Here is a 17,640-nt window from a genome sequence, read left to right on the forward strand (position 1 = left end):
GTTTATATTTCTAGTAGGTCAACGGGCTCATAGTGATGTTACTAGTAGTTGACTGGGAGGTGTTTATTATCATTTGGGGAGAGTCCGCTGCCTGATGCTCACCTGCTAAACACCTATCTGCTCCACGCTGAAGCGCTGACTACATGCGCTCTGAATACACACTGCTGATTGGCTGATAATGCTTCGTGTGTACCAATCAGATGGTTGTGTGGGTGGGACAATGCTGCGTGTGTACCAATCAGATGGTTGTGTGGGTGGGACAATGCTGCGTGCTGAGACAGAGGCAGAGGAGCGAAGCAGCTTGTTAAGACTTTAGCAGCTAAAGTTAGCTTTAGCTTAGAAACTCGTTCGGTACACCCTCGTACCGAACCGAAAGCCCCGTACCGAAACGGTTCGAAACAAAACACGTACCGTTACACCCCTAGCAGATACAAATGACACATTCATGTTTTTGTGTAATGATGACAACGTATACTCGTGCGGACGATTGACTAGTTGATGGTTTTCTTTTCAAATGTTCGTTCATAGCCGTTGTGCTGCTATGATAGGCCATTTCCGCTCGACACAGTGTGCATACAACAACATTATTAGGCCGTTTATTGAAATACTCCCACACTTTTGACCACTTTTGGCATGCTTCAGCACCCCCCCCCCCCCCCCCCGCGTCGACGCACAAAAACGGCGTCGACGTATTTACGTAACCGATGACGTCGACTACGTCGTTTCAGCCTTAAACAGCACTTGAGACGACGGAGGAATGGCCCAACTTTGTGTCACGTACAGCTGCTACTGTCGCATTCGGGTCGCCTTGCTGCGATGGGGAAAGGACGCAGCAAGAGCAGCGTGCAGGTAAGATTGCTTTTTTTCCATATAAGCGGCAAATAACATGAAAAACGTGTCGCTTGGGGGCGTGCAGGGATCCAAACAGCAAAACTTTGGTTAGCACAGTGAGATGAAAAACATAAGCTGTAGCATAGAGCGAATCAAGCACGGAACCCTTGCCAACAGTCAACAAAGGAAAAAATCTCTCAGCCAGAACGCGAATGTGCCTGACGCGTAGAGCGTACATTGATCCAGCAACCAAAAACAGAGTGACACCGGTGTATAAGGGGAGGTGATTAAAGGCCTACTGAAATGAATTTTTTTTTATTTAAACGGGGATAGCAGATCTATTCTATGTGTCATACTTGATCATTTCGCGATATTGCCATATTTTTGCTGAAAGGATTTAGTATAGAACAACGACGATAAAGATTGCAACTTTTGGTATATGATAAAAAAAAGGCTTGCCCCTACCGGAAGTAGCGTGACGTAGTCAGTTGAACATATACGCAAAGTTCCCTATTGTTTACAATGATGGCCGCATGAAGTGAGAGAGATTCGGACCGAGAAAGCGACAATTTCCCCATTAATTTGAGCGAGGATGAAAGATTTGTGGATGAGTAAAGTGCAAGTGAAGGACTAGTGGGGAGTTGAAGCTATTCAGATAGGGAAGATGCTGTGAGAGCCGGGGGTGACCTGATATTCAGCTGGGAATGACTACAGCAGTAAATAAACACAAGACATATATATACTCTATTAGCCACAACACAACCAGGCTTATATTTAATATGCCACAAATTAATCCTGCATAAAAACACCTGCATGTTTGTTACGCTAGCTCCTAGCTCCTCTGCTAGCTCCTAGCTCCATAGAACACGCCAATACAATTCAAACACCTGATCAACACACACAATCACTCAGCCCAAAAGACCGTTCACCTAACCCAAGGTTCATAAAGCTTATATATTTTAAAAAAGTTACGTACATACGCAAAAAAAAAGTTGCACACATACGGTCAAGCGATCAAATGTTTAGAAGCCAAAGCTGCATACTCACAGTAGCACGTCTGCGTCTTTGTCATCCAAATCAAAGTAATCCTGGTAAGAGTCTGTGTTGTCCCAGTTCTCTACAGGCGTCTGTGTATCGAAGTCAAAAGTCCTCCTGGTTAGAGTCTCTGTTATCCGAGTTCTTCCATCTTGACTGCATCTTTCGGGAATGTAAACAAAGAAGCGCCGGCTGTGTACTGTTGTTGCTGACTACGTTCGAAAAATACGTCCATTTCGCACCGACAACTTTCTTCTTTGCTTGCTCAGCTTCCTTCTCCATAATGCAATGAACATGATTGCAACAGATTCACGAACACAGATGTCCAGAATACTGTGGAATTATGAAATGAAAACAGAGCTTTTTCGTATTGGCTTCAATGTGGAAGGCATACCCGTGTTCGCCGGGCTACGTCACGCGCATACATCATCCTCAGAGGCGTTTCGAACCGGAAGTTTAGCGGCAAATTTAAAATGTCACTTTATAAGTTAACCCGGCCGTATTGGCATGTGTTATAATGTTAAGATTTCATCATTGATATATAAACTACCAGACTGCGTGGTCGGTAGTAGTGGGTTTCAGTAGGCCTTTAAAGGTGACCGCGGGTGCAAACACTAATCACCAAACAGGAACAGGTGTGTAAGAAACTCAGCGTACTTGGCGACCAAAAGTAAGCAAAGGAAAGAGCGCTGAGAACGGAAACACTCAACTGCGAAAAATAACAAAAACCCAAAACAAGACATGACCTGCAACATCGGGTCATGACAGCTATTGCAAGTATTTCTCCTGTGTTATAATAATGAATTGAGTAATCAAGAGTCAAAGTCATCCATCCATTTTTGCTACTGCTTGTCCCTATCGGGGTCGCTGGGTTGGCTGGAGCCAGGTACACCTTGGACAAGTCCAGTGGCGTGCGGTGAGGTTTATGTCAGGTGAGGCACTGACTTCATCACAGTCAGATTTACAAACATATGAACCCTAAAGAGTATCTTATTCACCATTTGATTGGCAGCAGTTAACGGGTTATGTTTAAAAGCTCATACCAGCATTCTTCCCTGCTTGGCACTCAGCATCAAGGGTTGGAATTGGGGGTTAAATCACCAAAAATTATTCCCAGGCATGGCTCCGCTGCTGCCCACTGCTCCCCTCACCTCCCAGGGGGTGAAAAAGGGGATGGGTCAAATGCAGAGGACAAATTTCACCACACCTAGTGTGTGTGTGACAATCATTGGTATACTTAACTTTAACTTTACACTTACAAATTGTAGCACACAAAAAAGCACATTTAATAAAAAAAACTTTATTATGGTCTTACCTTTACTTATAAGTGCGGGAACATTGGTGTTCGTGTTGGAAGAGTTGTGAATGAATGAAATATGAAATCCGCGCTGCATTCTGCAGGTGTACCTAATGTTGTGTCCCTGTTCACGGCTCCTCCGGCGCGCCGCGCGAGCATTGTTGTTTTTGCACTTTTTGGCTTCTTGTTAAGTGACTTTTTTTGGGTGGATTCGGGTCTTGCACCTGGAGGGTTTGGGTGTGGGCTTTGGTTGGTGTGGCTCTCCCGTCGGGCGGTGCATTCTGCGGCGGAGGTGCTTGGCACCAGGAGGCGGGGTTATGAGACGAGCCTCCAGTTTTATGATCGCTCAACACAAGAAATACGTTACACACATACAGTTGTTGACAAAATACACTGTACATTATATACCTCATCTAACTAAACTATGGAAATGTATAATATAATTCATATAGCAATACGGTCTCACTGTACAGCAGGCTAGCAGTTAGCCAAGTCATTGCGCACAATCCATGTTGAGGCACAAATCAGTGACGTGCCTCAACTGGCTGCTGATCACCGCACCGTCTCTTCTCAGTATTTGAACGGCAAATGTGAAAATACAAATAATCTAAAACTGGCGAAGTTAAATGGAAAATAACTTTAGTATAATCACTGGATACATATAACAATTTAATTAATTTTTTTTCTTTTTACTTTTTTTTTTCTTTCCATGATGGCAGGTGAGGCCGTGCCTCCCCTGCCTCTAGTGACTGCACGCCACTGGACAAGTCGTTATCTGCCTTTGTTGGGGGAGGCAGGTTCTCTGCATCGACGAGCAGCTTGCTGATGGCAGCTTTGGGGATACGAACTTGCTCAGACAATGACTCCGCTCGTGGCGGATAGCTTTGGTCCCATCAAGACAGCTGATGAGTCTTGTAGGGCTATTGCCGGTGTATTTTCCCCACTGCAGTGTCGGTTAAACAGTCAAACATCTCATAATCGTGCGTCAAAAGAAATTGTGCTGTTATAGAAAATTACTAATGGAATTACTTTTACTAGTAATGAGTAATCTAGTTACTTTTATGTACCTTACAATTAGGGCTGGGCGATATGACTAAAAAATGTATCACGATATAAGTGTTTCATATCAGTCGATATCGATAATTATTGATAAAAAAAATTCTATTCTAAATAAAGACCAGGAGAAAAAAGGCTGAATTTAAATACTTTTATTTTAAATATAACCTTTAACCTTTAGAACGAGGTCAGCATTATGAAAAACAGTCAAATAAATGAAAATACTGGTCGATGTGCAAATATTGACATTAAATAAATGCTTAATCCAACAAAATGTGCAAAGTATCGTAATTAAGAAATTAGTAGTGTACAACTCAGGCTTTAAAGCCATATCGGTAACAATATATGCAAATAAATAACAGTCACATTAAGCAAGCAGAAACTAACATGTCTTACAGAATATTGTAAACATCGGAATAAAGTTGCGTCTGAACATCTGTGACAAAACAAACCTGTTACCCTCTTCAGTCATTTATGGAAAAATCAAACCAACTTCAATATCTCCTTTTCCACGGATTCCCTGCACATTGTGTAAAGCTTAGGAATAGCTGTCTTGGAAAAGTGCTTTCGGCCAGGTAGAACATAACGGGGGTCGAGCACGTGTATGAGATCCTTGTACCCAGACTTCTCAACTATGCTGAGCGGTAGCATGTCCTTCGCTAATTGATACACCACTGCATCCGTTATTTCTTTATAACGTTTTGAATTTTTGTCGTATGGCACTGCTGCCGAGTAGTACTGTCTGCGGCAACAACAGACCACCATCGAGACGATGGTGGTCTGTGGTTGCCGCTTCGGTGCTGTTCCACTTGCACCGGCTGATGTAGATGGTTGTGGCTGTTTGATACTGCTGTACTCCAGCGGGTGAGAGCGGCTCAGGTGGTAAAATAAGTTTGTCGTGTTCCCAGACTTGGTTGGGACGACGACCTTGCAAAGTTTGCAGACAGTATTACTTTGATTCGGATCGGATTTCAGAAAAATCCAAAATACTGCCAAACTGGTGGCGTGACGTTTCCTTTTTTATTTACAATTTCCTCTCGTGCTGCCGCGCTCATATTCCCGTTTCGTTTCACTCCTCGTCGTCAGCTAGCCGTTGTTGCTTTTTTTTTTCCTGTTAGCATTTCCCAGAATGGCTTGCGGTTCAGGCTCGGCCGTGATAGGTCGAGAGGCCAAAGCCCTTCCTTCTGCCTACACCCCCCAGAATGCCGTGCGGTTCCGGCTCCGCCTTTCTACCTATTTTTTTCTAACAAAACTCAGTGAAATTATCGAACGTTCTATCGACCCCATTTTCTATTGATATTGATCACATGTCTATCGCGATATATATTGTTATTGTTTTATCGCCCAGCCCTACTTACAATGCTGTTACCGAAACAGTTGATGTAAGATTGCACATTACTTTTGATGTGGTTGTATGTCAACAAGACGGCGTCAGAAGCACAGCAAGTTCAACGTAGGAAATCGATTTTTTTTTCTAATGAAAGCAACGACCATCGCCACACTAAAATTAACTAATAAATAGACGGAGGCGCCATCCCACAGCAAACAACACATGTACACATTACTACTTCGAGTGAATAATGAACAACAAACCAATGACTGAAGTGACAAGCTTGACAAGCCCACAAACTGCCAGTCTGAGCTAACAAACACAGCTGAGCTAATGCCGCTCTGTCTGGACGCTGACACACTTAGCAACAGGCACCGCCTTTTAAAGGCACATGCACACACACCAGCAGGCACAAGACATTAAAACAACGTTATATAACTTGTTGAATTACGGTAGGTCCTGACATTGAGCAACTCAAACATAACGTTGAAACAACATGCTTTTTGACTACGTTTAATCAATGTTGGGTTCTGACGTTGATTTGACCATTGAGTTTTGGTTATTCCCCAATCAATATTCTGCAACACAAATACAATGTTGAAACAACATGCTTTTTGACAACTTTTAATCAATGTTAGGTTCTGAAGTTGATTAGACCGATGCATTTTCCAACCAATATTCTACAACACAAATATGCCAAATATATGAAGATTTTTTTTGTTTTTTGTTTTACATTAATGCAATATTTACTAGTCTAGTAATTAATTCCATTAGTAATTCAGTTACATTTTTGGCAAAATAAGTTAATATAATTACTTACTTTAAAAAAATGTGTTTTCCAATCATTGGTTAGTTGTTAACTTTGACAGCCCTACTTATTATTATTTGATTAATATCAGCATTTTATCAGAAAAAACAAGAAGTCATCAAAATCAATGATCAAATACATGTATCATAGTAAATGAGGTTTGGAAAACAACAAAAATGAATAGACAAAATACAAATTTAAGCTGTAATTACTTGAGATATGTTAATACAAAAAAACTAATCTGAGTAGAAGTATTTATTTGAAATGGGTTTGTCTCCTTCACCTTAATCACATTTGTCACATTCTAGTTAGCTTCCTAAGATGTGATGGTTGGATTGAAAAGTCTTGTTCTCTTCCTCTCGTTGTGAGAACGGTTCTTGTTACAGCGGGTCCAGTAGGGGTTCTTGTTGTTCTGGTTGGACTCTATTAGTGATCCAGCCAGGTCAGGTCTGGGATCTATTTCAGTTGTTTTTAAATCTGGTGCCATGGAATTTGAACCAGTTCTGTTTGACTCATAATGGTAGGTCAACATCTGTATCTCAACATCTGCCTGAAAAAACCTGACAATTAAAACTGTTTTATCTGACATGCACCCATGAACATTACAGTTATAGTTTGCATCCATTTTGTCACCTTGCCGTCCGGTCCTGACATAGCCTTGACTTTATCCAGGACCACAGAGAACCAGCAGTGCATCAGGGCACCCAGGTGCTTCAAGCCCAGGGAAGAGAGCCCTTCTTCAGCCTTACTCTCCGCAGCACCAGGCTCTCTGCATCTGGAGGATAGGGGGCGAACGACATTGGACATGATGGTGACGTATCTGCAGAACTGCACACGTAGTAACCAACAAGCTGGCGATGTGCGACGTTTTAATATGAATTTGTGAGAACGTGTAGAACATGTAAGTTTACTATAAAAAAAAAAGGCAAGGTCACAGAAGGAACAAATTCAAGTAAAATTCAACCTCTTCCAGTTTGTCCCTGTGGTCACACTGTTCGGAATCAGACACAATTTTGCGGAAATATACGTCTTTAAAATTGCAAAAAACTGTAATTTTTGAAACAGCATAATGTGAGACACCAAGTAGTGATGTGCCGATTGATCGCCCACCGATCAGTACCTGGGAATCGATATCGGTACTCAACAATACAAATTTTTTGTACTTTTGTGTGTGTTGAAATGAATAATTTTTAATAGTAAAATACATGTTTTATTGCAACATTTAAAATTCAGCTGATTATAACTGCTAACAAGTTGTTATATCTTGTTTCATTATAATATTTCTGAGTATCTTTTGCAAGTATGACATTAAGTTGCGATCACATTTGCAAGTCCAAGACGTTGGGTGCCACTAGTGTATAGTTTATGGTGTATTTTTTGTTTTTTTGTGCCCTAAAGTATTACGTTTTGTACTTATTACGCACAAGCTGTTTGATTATAACGCGCATCTTTTCATTAACACATTTGAAGGTGTTGAAATCGCAAGCAAAATCGCTAATGCTAATCAGTAGCATGTCAATAGTAAAGCCAATGTCAAGCTAGCGCATTTTGGAAAAATGGAGCCTTATTTTACTCATGTTGGAGCGTTTTTGAGCCAATCTCCTTGTTGGCATTGAAAATTGCAACATTACTCAGAGGTAGTTTGGCTGAGTCCGCTCTCAGTGCTGCTGGAGTGCGATGAGTACCGACCAAGGTACCGAAACATAATCGCCATTGAAGATTAATGTCTTTAAATGCCAATCTCGTCTGACTGACACTTTATTTATTTTTAGTACACCGACTGACAAGCGGCTAGCAGCTCATTATGTGTTTCCATACCGAGTGTGGAGCCCCTCCCCAAAGGTAATAATAATAACCTATATTACGGCAAATAAACTGCATTTCTTAGTATCTTAAGTACCATTATCACTGGAGGCTGAGGATAAACATGTTACACATCGAGAGCAAGCTGCATGCCCTGAAAGCCCATGACGTAGCTGCCCAAAGCCAACAACAAAGCTCGCCAAAGACTACCATAGGGCCAAGAAAATCTGCAATCTGAAATAAATGATTAAGCTAGACTCTGCGTTCCCCGCGCTGGCTGCTCTCCTTCATTTGAGTTCTGCAGCCAAAGCGCCGTGTGTATGTCCAAGCTGTCAATCTTTGTTGCCAAAACGTGCAGCAGCAAGACGCCACTGCGAGCAGCACAGACATAAAACCATACAGTCGGATCAATGATACACAGTTTGTACGCCGCTGTTTTTCAAATATGTTTGCTAGCAAAATACCGTGTGATCACCACACTCCTGCACAGACTAATATATGGAAATCAGGATAAAAGATTCACTTTTGATTTAGGAATGGGATGTTGTAATATTGACTTTTTTAATCAAACATTTGTATGTAATAAAATAAAATAAGGAACCAGATTATGTATTGTGTTGATGTTGTTAAAATCTCAATAGCACTCACCATAAATGCATTGAAAAAAATTATAGTTAACACCTGTGATCTGTATTGGTATCAGTCGATCCCATTAATGGATGATTGGTATCAGAATCGGCAGCATGACACCGTGATTGGAGCATCCCTAATTAGGACTTGTCTACAGGTAGAATTTGTTGCTCGCTTTTGTTTGAGTATTCTTACTTACAGGAGAGCAAAAACCACTTAAATCTACATTTAAAACAATTAGATATTTATCAGTTATTGGTATGTGTGTTACGGCGCACGCGCAGTCTGCTTCTCCCTCCACGGCGGGAACACCTAGAGGCTCCGCTGCGCGCACCGCAGGACACGCCCCCACACGCGGCGCGCAGACCGTGGCCGTGCGCCTCCACAGCCGGAGGCAATATTCAATCAATGCACCTGGACTTGATGAGGAGCAGCAGCATAAAGACTCACTCTGCTGACTACTCTACGCCGGAACGTAGCCTCTGTTACAGTACGCTCCGAGTGTCTGGCTCCTCTTCTGTGTCTGCTCTCTCCTTGTTCCTTCATGCCCCGTACTTACCTGTCCCTGTCGTCTCCTGTTCCCGTAGTGTCTCTGTGTCTCAGCAGTGAGCCGTGCGCCTCACCTGCTGATCTCCCCCTGGTCCCTGACTGCCTTCCTCGATCCTCGACTTCCACCGCTCTCGGACCTGGACCTCTGGACACCTCTCTCCTACCCCACGGACCTCGCTCGGATCACGGACCTCTTTTTGCTTCGTCCCTTTGGACTTGTTTGCTGCCACAATCAACACGCACTTACAACAACCTCTGGTAAATCCTATATGGTTAAAATCTACACATAGACTTGCATGGACACACATAGTAGCATACACACCCTACGTAGCCGTCAAAAGCTCAATAAAACCCGTTGAGCTAGACCTCCTGCTGTAGTGCCGTCTCCTTCCAAGATGGAACCAGACAGTACACAGGGGTCTAAGTCCACCCGCCTTTCCCGAGCTCCCTCAGCACCTGACTTGTCTGCCATGCAGACTTTACTCCGACAACACCAGACTCGTTTTTCTAACCTGGAGGACAAGCTGGATGTCGCTTTCGCCAGCCTGCTGGCTAGGTTGGATACCCTCAGTCCCAACCATATCGCCTGACCTTGGCGCCACAGCGACACCCGTCACCGGAGGACATTCTCAACCCCGGGAACCCAAGATTGCCAGCCCTAAGTCTTTCGAGGGAGATTTAGAACTTTGCCGAGGCTTCCTGGTACAGTGTGAATCCATCTTTCAACATCAACCTTCTCGTTATGCTACCGATGGGGCTAAGATAGCTTTTGTTTTTTCCCTGCTCTCGGGACCGGCATTAAAGTGGGCCACGGCAGCCATTAGTAAGACTTTGGGTTTGAGCTCCAATTATGCTGCTTTTCGCTCCCGAGTTCCAAGCCGTCTTCGATCACCCCGCCGATGGAGGGGACGCCGCCGCCAGGCTTCACACCATCCGGCAGGGCTCCCGCTCCGTGCCCGCTTACACTCTGGTTTTCAGCACGCTGGCAGCAGACAGTGAATGGTGTGACAATTCAGAGCGCCTACAGGAGAGGCTTTAGTGAGACCATTAAGGACGGTTTGCTGCGGGATCGACCGTCCTCCTGCCGCGAGCTCATCGAACTGGCCTTGCTCTTCGACCAAAGACTTGTGGAACGTGCAGCAGAGAGAGCCCTTAGCTCCGCCAGCTTATCGTCTGCATCCCTAACCCGACCTGCCGGCCGACACCCCACTGGACAGACATTCCCCCGACTTTGTCTCCTGCCACCGTCAAGGAGCCTTTGCAAACAGGCAGATCTCGATTGTCATTTGAGGAACGGGAGAGAAGATTTCGGCAACACCTCTGCCTCTACTGCGGCCTCGTGGACCACATCATCCGCAACTGCCCCTCACGGCCAAAATATCTGGCTCACCAGCCAAGGGGATCCTGGTGAGCCATACTACCATCCCCACCTTAAAAGAAAGAAGGAATCCTGGCATACTTTTTCCCGCGACCTTTGCCTGGAACTCTAGGACATTGTCCGTGGGGGCCTACTTGGAGTCCAGGGCCGACAAGAGATTCATCAACCTGGAGTACGCCCGACAAGCCCTTAGTTCCCCTCAACGCCTTCATCTCTGCTCAAGCCCTGGATGGACACCCTTTGGGCCCCATCAAACACCGCACTATAACCCTATCGTTGACCCTCTCAGGCAACCATACTGAGACCATCAGCCTCTGGGTACTAGATGCCCTAGTAGCTCCTCTCGTCCTCGGCCGTTCTGGGCTGTGTCAACATGACCCCCACATATCCTGGTCATCTGGCAAGATCCTGGCATGGAGCACTCCCTGCTACGCGCACTGCCTCAGATCGGCAGTGCCTCCCCCCTGCAAACCCAAACCCAACTCATCACATTCTGATCTCTTCCGAGTCCCTGAGGCTTACCATGACCTGGCGGCTGACTTAAGCAAAGAACAAGCCTTTTCTCTTCCGCCCCACAAACCCTACGATTGTGCGATCAACCTGCTCCCCAACGCGGTCCTTCCCTCCAGCCGCCTGTCTTTCCCCGAGAAGCAAGCCATGAGGGATTACAGCTCCGAGTCTCTCGCTTCAGGGATCATCACCCCATCCAAGTCCCCGGTGGCAGCGTTTTGTTTTTTTTGTCAACAAAAAGGACGGCTCGTTAAGACCGTGTATTGACTATCGACAACTCAACCGCATCACCGTTAAGATAAAGTACCCACTACCCCTCCTGAGGTCCTCCTTCGAGCCTCTCGCCCCTGCCACCGTCTTCACTAAATTGGATTTACGCAATGCATACCATCTGGTACGCATCAAAGAGGGTGATGAGTGGAAGACGACATTCAATACTCACCTGGGCCACTTTGAGTACCGAGTCATGCCGTTCGGACTCACCAACGCGCCTGCCGTCTTCCAAGCCCTTGTGAACGACGTGCTCAGAGACATGATCGATCGTTTCGTTGTTGTTTACCTTGACGATATTCTTATTTTTTCTAAGGATTTTTCAGGAGCATCACCAACACGTCCGCCTCGTTCTTCAGCGACTCCTGGAAAACCGCCTCTTTGTGAAAGCCGAGAAATGTGAGTTCCACACACCATCTGTTGACTTCCGGGGCTTTATTATTGAAAAGGGCCACATAAAGGCTGACCCCAAGAAGGTGGAGGCAGTGGTGGAGTGGCCCCAGCCCTCTACTCAGACGGAGCTGAGGCGCTCCCTGGGATACGCTGGATTCTACAGATGCTTTATTAAGCACTTTAGTAAGCTGGCCGCTCCACTCCATGCTCTCACTCCAACCAACATTCCCTTTCAGTGGACCCGAGAGGCCGGGACGGCTTTCTTGAACCTCAAGAGGAGTTTTGTCTCTGCGCCTATCCTTGTTCACCCAGATCCTGACTGTCCATTTATTGTGGAGGTGGACGCCTCCGATTCTGGGATTGGGCAGTATTGTCCCAGCGCTCCAAACTGGACAACAGCATCCATCCATGTGTTTACTTTTCCAGACGCTTGTCCCCCGCTGAACGTAACTATGATGCCGGTAACAGGGACCTGCTGGCAGTCCACGACGCTCTGGCGGAGTGGAGACACTGGCTTGAGGGGGCCAAGCACCAATTTCAGGTCCTCACGGATCACCGCAACCTCCTACATGTCCGGTCAGCCAGAAGGCTAAATGACCGGCAGGCCCGATGGTCCCAATTTTTTTGTCGGTTTGACTTTCGGGCCGGGCTCCCGCAATACCAAGGCTGATGCCCTGTCCCGGCAGTTCTCGGAGGAGCCCGCCTGCACCGCCCCTGAATAACCCATCCTCCCTCCTGCCAGAATTATCGGCATGGTTACCTGGGAAGTGAACCAGGTTCGGACCGCCCTGCACGCCAATCCCGGACCAGGGGGCGGACCCCCAACAAACTCTTTGTTCCCCGAGAGCTACGCCCCAGAGTCTTGGACTGGGGGCATTCCAGCATCGTTTCCTGCCATCCGGGATTCCAGCGCACACTCTTGTTCATCCGCCGGCGGTTCTGGTGGCCATCGATGGCCATGGATACCCGTGAGTTTATCGCTGCATGCAGTACCTGTTCTCGCAACAAATCTTCCCACAGACAGCCTGCGGCCCTGCTGTGCCCCCTACCTGTCCCTGGTCACACATCGCTCTGGATTTCATTACTGGATTTCTCCCATTTCGAGGTAACACCACCATTCTCACCATCGTCAACCGCTTCTCCAAAGCAGCACATTTTGTTCCCCTGTCTAAACTCTCCTCTTCTTCCGAGACGGCCGACCTCCTTACCATTCATGTGGTTAAGCAGCACGGCATACCTATGGACATTGTTTCTGACCGTGGTCCCCAGTTCACTTCCCGGGTGTGGCAGACCTTTTGCAAGGGGATTGGGGCCACGGTCAGTCTTACTTCAGGATACCACCCAAACGGGCAAGCTGAGAGAACTAACCAGTGTGTGGGGACCATGCTGCACTGTGTTGCCGCCCGCCAACCTGCCTCCTGGAGCAAGTTCTTGCCCTGGGTTCGCCTACAACTACATGAAGAGCTCGGCCACCGGTTTATCACCATTTGAATGCTTCCTTGGCTATCATCCCCCTATGTTTCCCCAACAGGAGGTAAATCCTATATGGTTAAAATCTATACATAGACTTGCATGCACACACATAGTAGCATACACACCCTACGTATCCGTCAAAAGCTCAATAAAACCTGTTGAGCTAGACCTCCTGCTGTAGTGCCGTCTCCTTCCTTTTTCACTATTTACTACTAACGGTATTTCATGTATTTTTACATTTGAATGACTTACTTAACAGATTATTAGTATATTTTTAACCGTTGGAAAACATTTTTTTAAATCCAGTTTGTATCAGTCTGTCATGATCTGTCACGACTATTTTCATTTTGTTATCAACTGCCTGTGTTCTTGTTTTTTCCTGTCCAGCGCTCTTATTTTGGTTTCTCTTTCCTGTCAATGCCTTCCTCACCTGTCTCTGGTTGGCACTCTAGACACACCTGTTCCTGTTTGCCAATCATGCTGCTATATATTCCAGGCCTGCCCAGTGAACAGCTCCCCCATAACTTTTGGTGCACTTCCCAGCTGCACTATCGCTTTTGTTTTGACATTAAAAACACTTTTACCTGTACGCCGTCGGCTGTCATCTGCATCTCTATGGTTATTTTTACTGCTAACATTGTGATTTAGGATATTTTTTGCCAATTTCCCTGTGCAAAATGTTCTTTTTGTTGTGTTTGCGCATGTTGGCAGGCGATGTGACCCCAAAATGCAGAGACGGCAAACGACGTGCAAGTAAAAGGTCCTTTTATTAGGTAAAAAAAGTAGTAAGCACGAGCTTGACGACAAATGTGACTCACAGGTGAGCAGAGACTTTGGAAAGACAAGGCAAGGCAAAACACAAAAAGGCACACAAAGAAACATACAACAATTACCTGGCAGATAAACCCCCTTGATTGGCAGACAGGTGAGGAAAACCGGGGCTTTATTATGCAAAACAAACTTTTCTCACCTATTGGTACCGGTTTTTGTGTATTTGGGATATGCATAAGTCAAGAAAATTGGAAATCAAACCATGAAGGCATTGTGGAGATATTTATAAAACTATATTGCGTTCCTTCGTACTCCCTGAAAACCAGACGTTTGGAATTCGCCTCATTTTGGTGACATTTTTCCCAAGTCGGATGTCAGCAGATTATCCATATATGGTAGAAATTTACCTGAAGTGTTTGCGCGGGTCGACCATTGTCGTCCCACGCTTTGGTCAATAAGCTCCTTCTTTTTCTCTATCCTCTTGTTGTGGGGCAGACTGGCTCGTACATGCACATGTATCTTCCGCTGTTGCCATTTTTAATACAAAGTAGCGTATAGTTGGAACTAGTGTTGTCCCGATACCAATATTTTGGAACCGGTACCGGTACCAAAATGTATTTCGATACTTTTCGGTACTTTTCTAAATAAAGGGGACCACAAAAATTGCATTATTGGCTTCATTTTAACAAAAAATCTTACGGTACTATAAACATACGTTTCTTATTGCAAGTTTGTCCTTAAATAAAATAGTGCACATACAAGACAACTTGTCTTTTAGTAGTAAGTAAGCAAACAAAGGCTCCTAATTTAGCTGCTGACATATGCAGTAAGATATTGTGTCATTTTCCATTCAATTATTTTGTCAAAATTGTGGTTGTATGTCAACAAGACAGCAAGTATAAAATTAATTATTAATCCACTTGTTCATTTACTGTTAATATCTGCTTACATTCTGTTTCAACATGTTCTATCTACACTTCTGTTCAAATGTAATAATCACTTATTCTTTTGTTGTTTGAATGCTTTTCATTAGTTTTGGATGATACCACAAATTTGGGTATCAATCCGATACTAAGTAGTTACAGGATCATTAAATGGTCATTATTTAAGTCCTCGTGTGTACAGGGGGAGGCGTGGTTGGGGGGCGGGGGCGTGGTAGGGGGCGTGGTTAAGAGGGGAAGAGTATATTTACAGCTAGAATTCACCATGTCAAGTATTTCATATATATATATATATATATATATATATATATATATATATATATATATATATATATATATATATATATATATATATATATATATCCTGAAAATATGCAAACAAAACTGTGTTTAGATAATTGATACTTCAAACTTGCATAAATAAATCTTAAGGAATATAACATAACTTGTATGTAATGAATAAAATGCTAAAGTTGTTGATAAACAAGCAATTATTTTATTAATTAAATATGGTCATTTTAAATGAATTATTATGATCATTTAAAATTAATTATTTCAAATTGTTTATTTTAATGTATAATTCTATGGCTGGATGTAATAAGGAGTCAGAAAAAATACAAATAACAATACAATTAATTTTGATGTTTTTAGCAAAATATAGTAAAAATGTATTTAGTTGTTTTTTTTTAAATTAGTAAATATATTTATTTTTTCGGTAAGATAAACATAATACAATTTATCTCTAGTCTGGATGATTTAGTTATTGTCACCCTGTTGTCCTCCCGTCTCTTCCCCAAGGATGGCTCCATGAGCTGGGCAAACGCGTGGAGATGCCCTACGTCAGTGGTCCCCAACCTTTTTGTAGCTGCGGACCGGTCAACGCTTGAAAATTTGTCCCATTTTAAAAAAAAAATTTTTCATAAAGAAATACAATCATGTGTGCTTACGGACTGTATCCCTGCAGACTATATTGATCTATATTGATATATAATGTATATTTTGTGTTTTTTATGTTGATTTAATAAATAAATAAAAACAATGTATATATTTTTTAAAATGTTTTGTGCGGCCCTGTACCAATCGGTCCGCGTGGTTGGGGACCACTGCCCTATGTCAACAACGCGGTCGGCGGCCCGTCGGTGCGCAGCTCGTACATCGCCGCCCTCTACTTCACCCTCAGCAGCCTGACCAGCGTCAGCTTTGGCAACGTGTGCGCCAACACGGACGCCGAGAAGATCTTCTCCATCTGCACCATGCTCATCGGCGGTATGGAATAACGTGATTGGGCAGGCACGCTGTTTTTATCGTGGGAAAGCGGACGTGAAAACAGGCTGTCCTCACTCAGGTCCGCATGGAGCTGGAGAGGGCGTGGCCTCCAGCGCCGGCTGAAAATCGGGAGATTTTCGGGAGAATATTTGTCCCGGGAGGCTTTCGGTAGAGGCGCTGAATTTCGGGAGTCTCCCGGAAAATCCGGGAGGGTTGGCAAGTATGATAATGAACAATACCAATAATTTACCTCTATTATCAACAATACAGTTGTTCAAATGCAACAATACATATACGTAATGATAACTAGAGATCAAAAATTAATACCGAAAAATGGAGGGGAAGAAAGAGAAGCAACCTATATTAACCTTGTAGATTGTTATAGTAACAATAGGTTAAGCGTTTGTCAGTGTGCCATGTGTTACCCAGTTTCCCCTACGGCACCTGTTTTAAAGTGTGTTACATACAGAAAGAAATAACCCTCCTAATATGACCCCTTTTAAGACATTGCAAGCCAAAATCTAAAACAGGAAGTGGAAGAAAAATAAGAGCGCTGAACAGGAAGAAACACCAAACACAGGAAAACATAAATAAAAGTGCCATGACGGATCTTGACAGTTTTTGGTCTGTTGGGAAAGTACATGTTTTTCTGCTTTGAGTGTAATTGTAGTTGCAATTTTTAATTGTGCATATCTATTCTCCATATGTTCCATATATATATTTAATAATATTTATTTGTAGAGTGGTTGTAAGGAAAGCGAACGCACTTTCGTCAGAGTGTGGTGAGTTGTGCGGGGCAGCAGGAGGAGCCACAAAACAGACCAAAACTTTTAGTTCGCTTCTTTTTTGTTGTTGCATCCCCTTCCTTGTCACCCATTTTCTGTTTTTTTTTTTTTTTAAAATAAGCTTCCCTCCCAAAACATGCAAGATAGCAGCAGCACTTACAGGTTGATTGGGCGCCTTTTTTTTTTCTTTTTTTTTTTGAGCGGATGCAAATGTAATCAAGCGAGTCTTAAGAAATGAAGAGCATTTTGCATACTTTCCCTCTTGTTTCCCCCGCAGACCACACGGGGAAGGAGGAGAGAGAGCGGAGGAAGAGGAGGAGTGCAAAGTTTGGATGAAGTTGTGTCCTGGTGGCAGCGCACAGTCGCAGATAGCTCACACCGGACAAACATGGCGCGGCTCCGGCTCGTGCTCCTCGCCGCGTTGCTATGGCAATTCAGCCGCGCGCAGCAGAGAGGTGAGTGGCAGCCCAAAGATAAGCGAGTCCATTGGTGATTACGTCATTTTAACTAATGC

At 44.2% G+C, this 17,640-nt stretch overlaps 1 protein-coding gene and 1 long non-coding RNA gene across 2 annotated transcripts in view; one reads left to right on the forward strand and one right to left on the reverse strand.

Annotated features, from left to right (window-relative positions):
• The window catches only part of lama2 (laminin, alpha 2), a 558,082-nt gene that overhangs the window by 21,425 nt on the left and 519,017 nt on the right, over positions 1-17,640 (forward strand). The window contains exons 2-3 of the mRNA XM_062033747.1: positions 7,030-7,168; positions 17,404-17,581. Coding sequence (XP_061889731.1) covers positions 7,163-7,168; positions 17,404-17,581 — 184 coding nt within the window. The 5' untranslated portion in view covers positions 7,030-7,162. The remainder of the gene's footprint in view (positions 1-7,029; positions 7,169-17,403; positions 17,582-17,640) is intronic.
• LOC133640370 (uncharacterized) lies at positions 6,091-17,614 on the reverse strand. Its single transcript, XR_009824126.1, has 3 exons — positions 17,381-17,614; positions 6,991-7,132; positions 6,091-6,917 (listed from the first exon to the last, which is right to left on the reverse strand). It is a non-coding gene; the product is annotated as an uncharacterized LOC133640370 (long non-coding RNA).

Source organism: Entelurus aequoreus, linkage group LG23, assembly GCF_033978785.1.
Source record: "Entelurus aequoreus isolate RoL-2023_Sb linkage group LG23, RoL_Eaeq_v1.1, whole genome shotgun sequence".
Taxonomy (NCBI): domain Eukaryota; kingdom Metazoa; phylum Chordata; class Actinopteri; order Syngnathiformes; family Syngnathidae; genus Entelurus; species Entelurus aequoreus.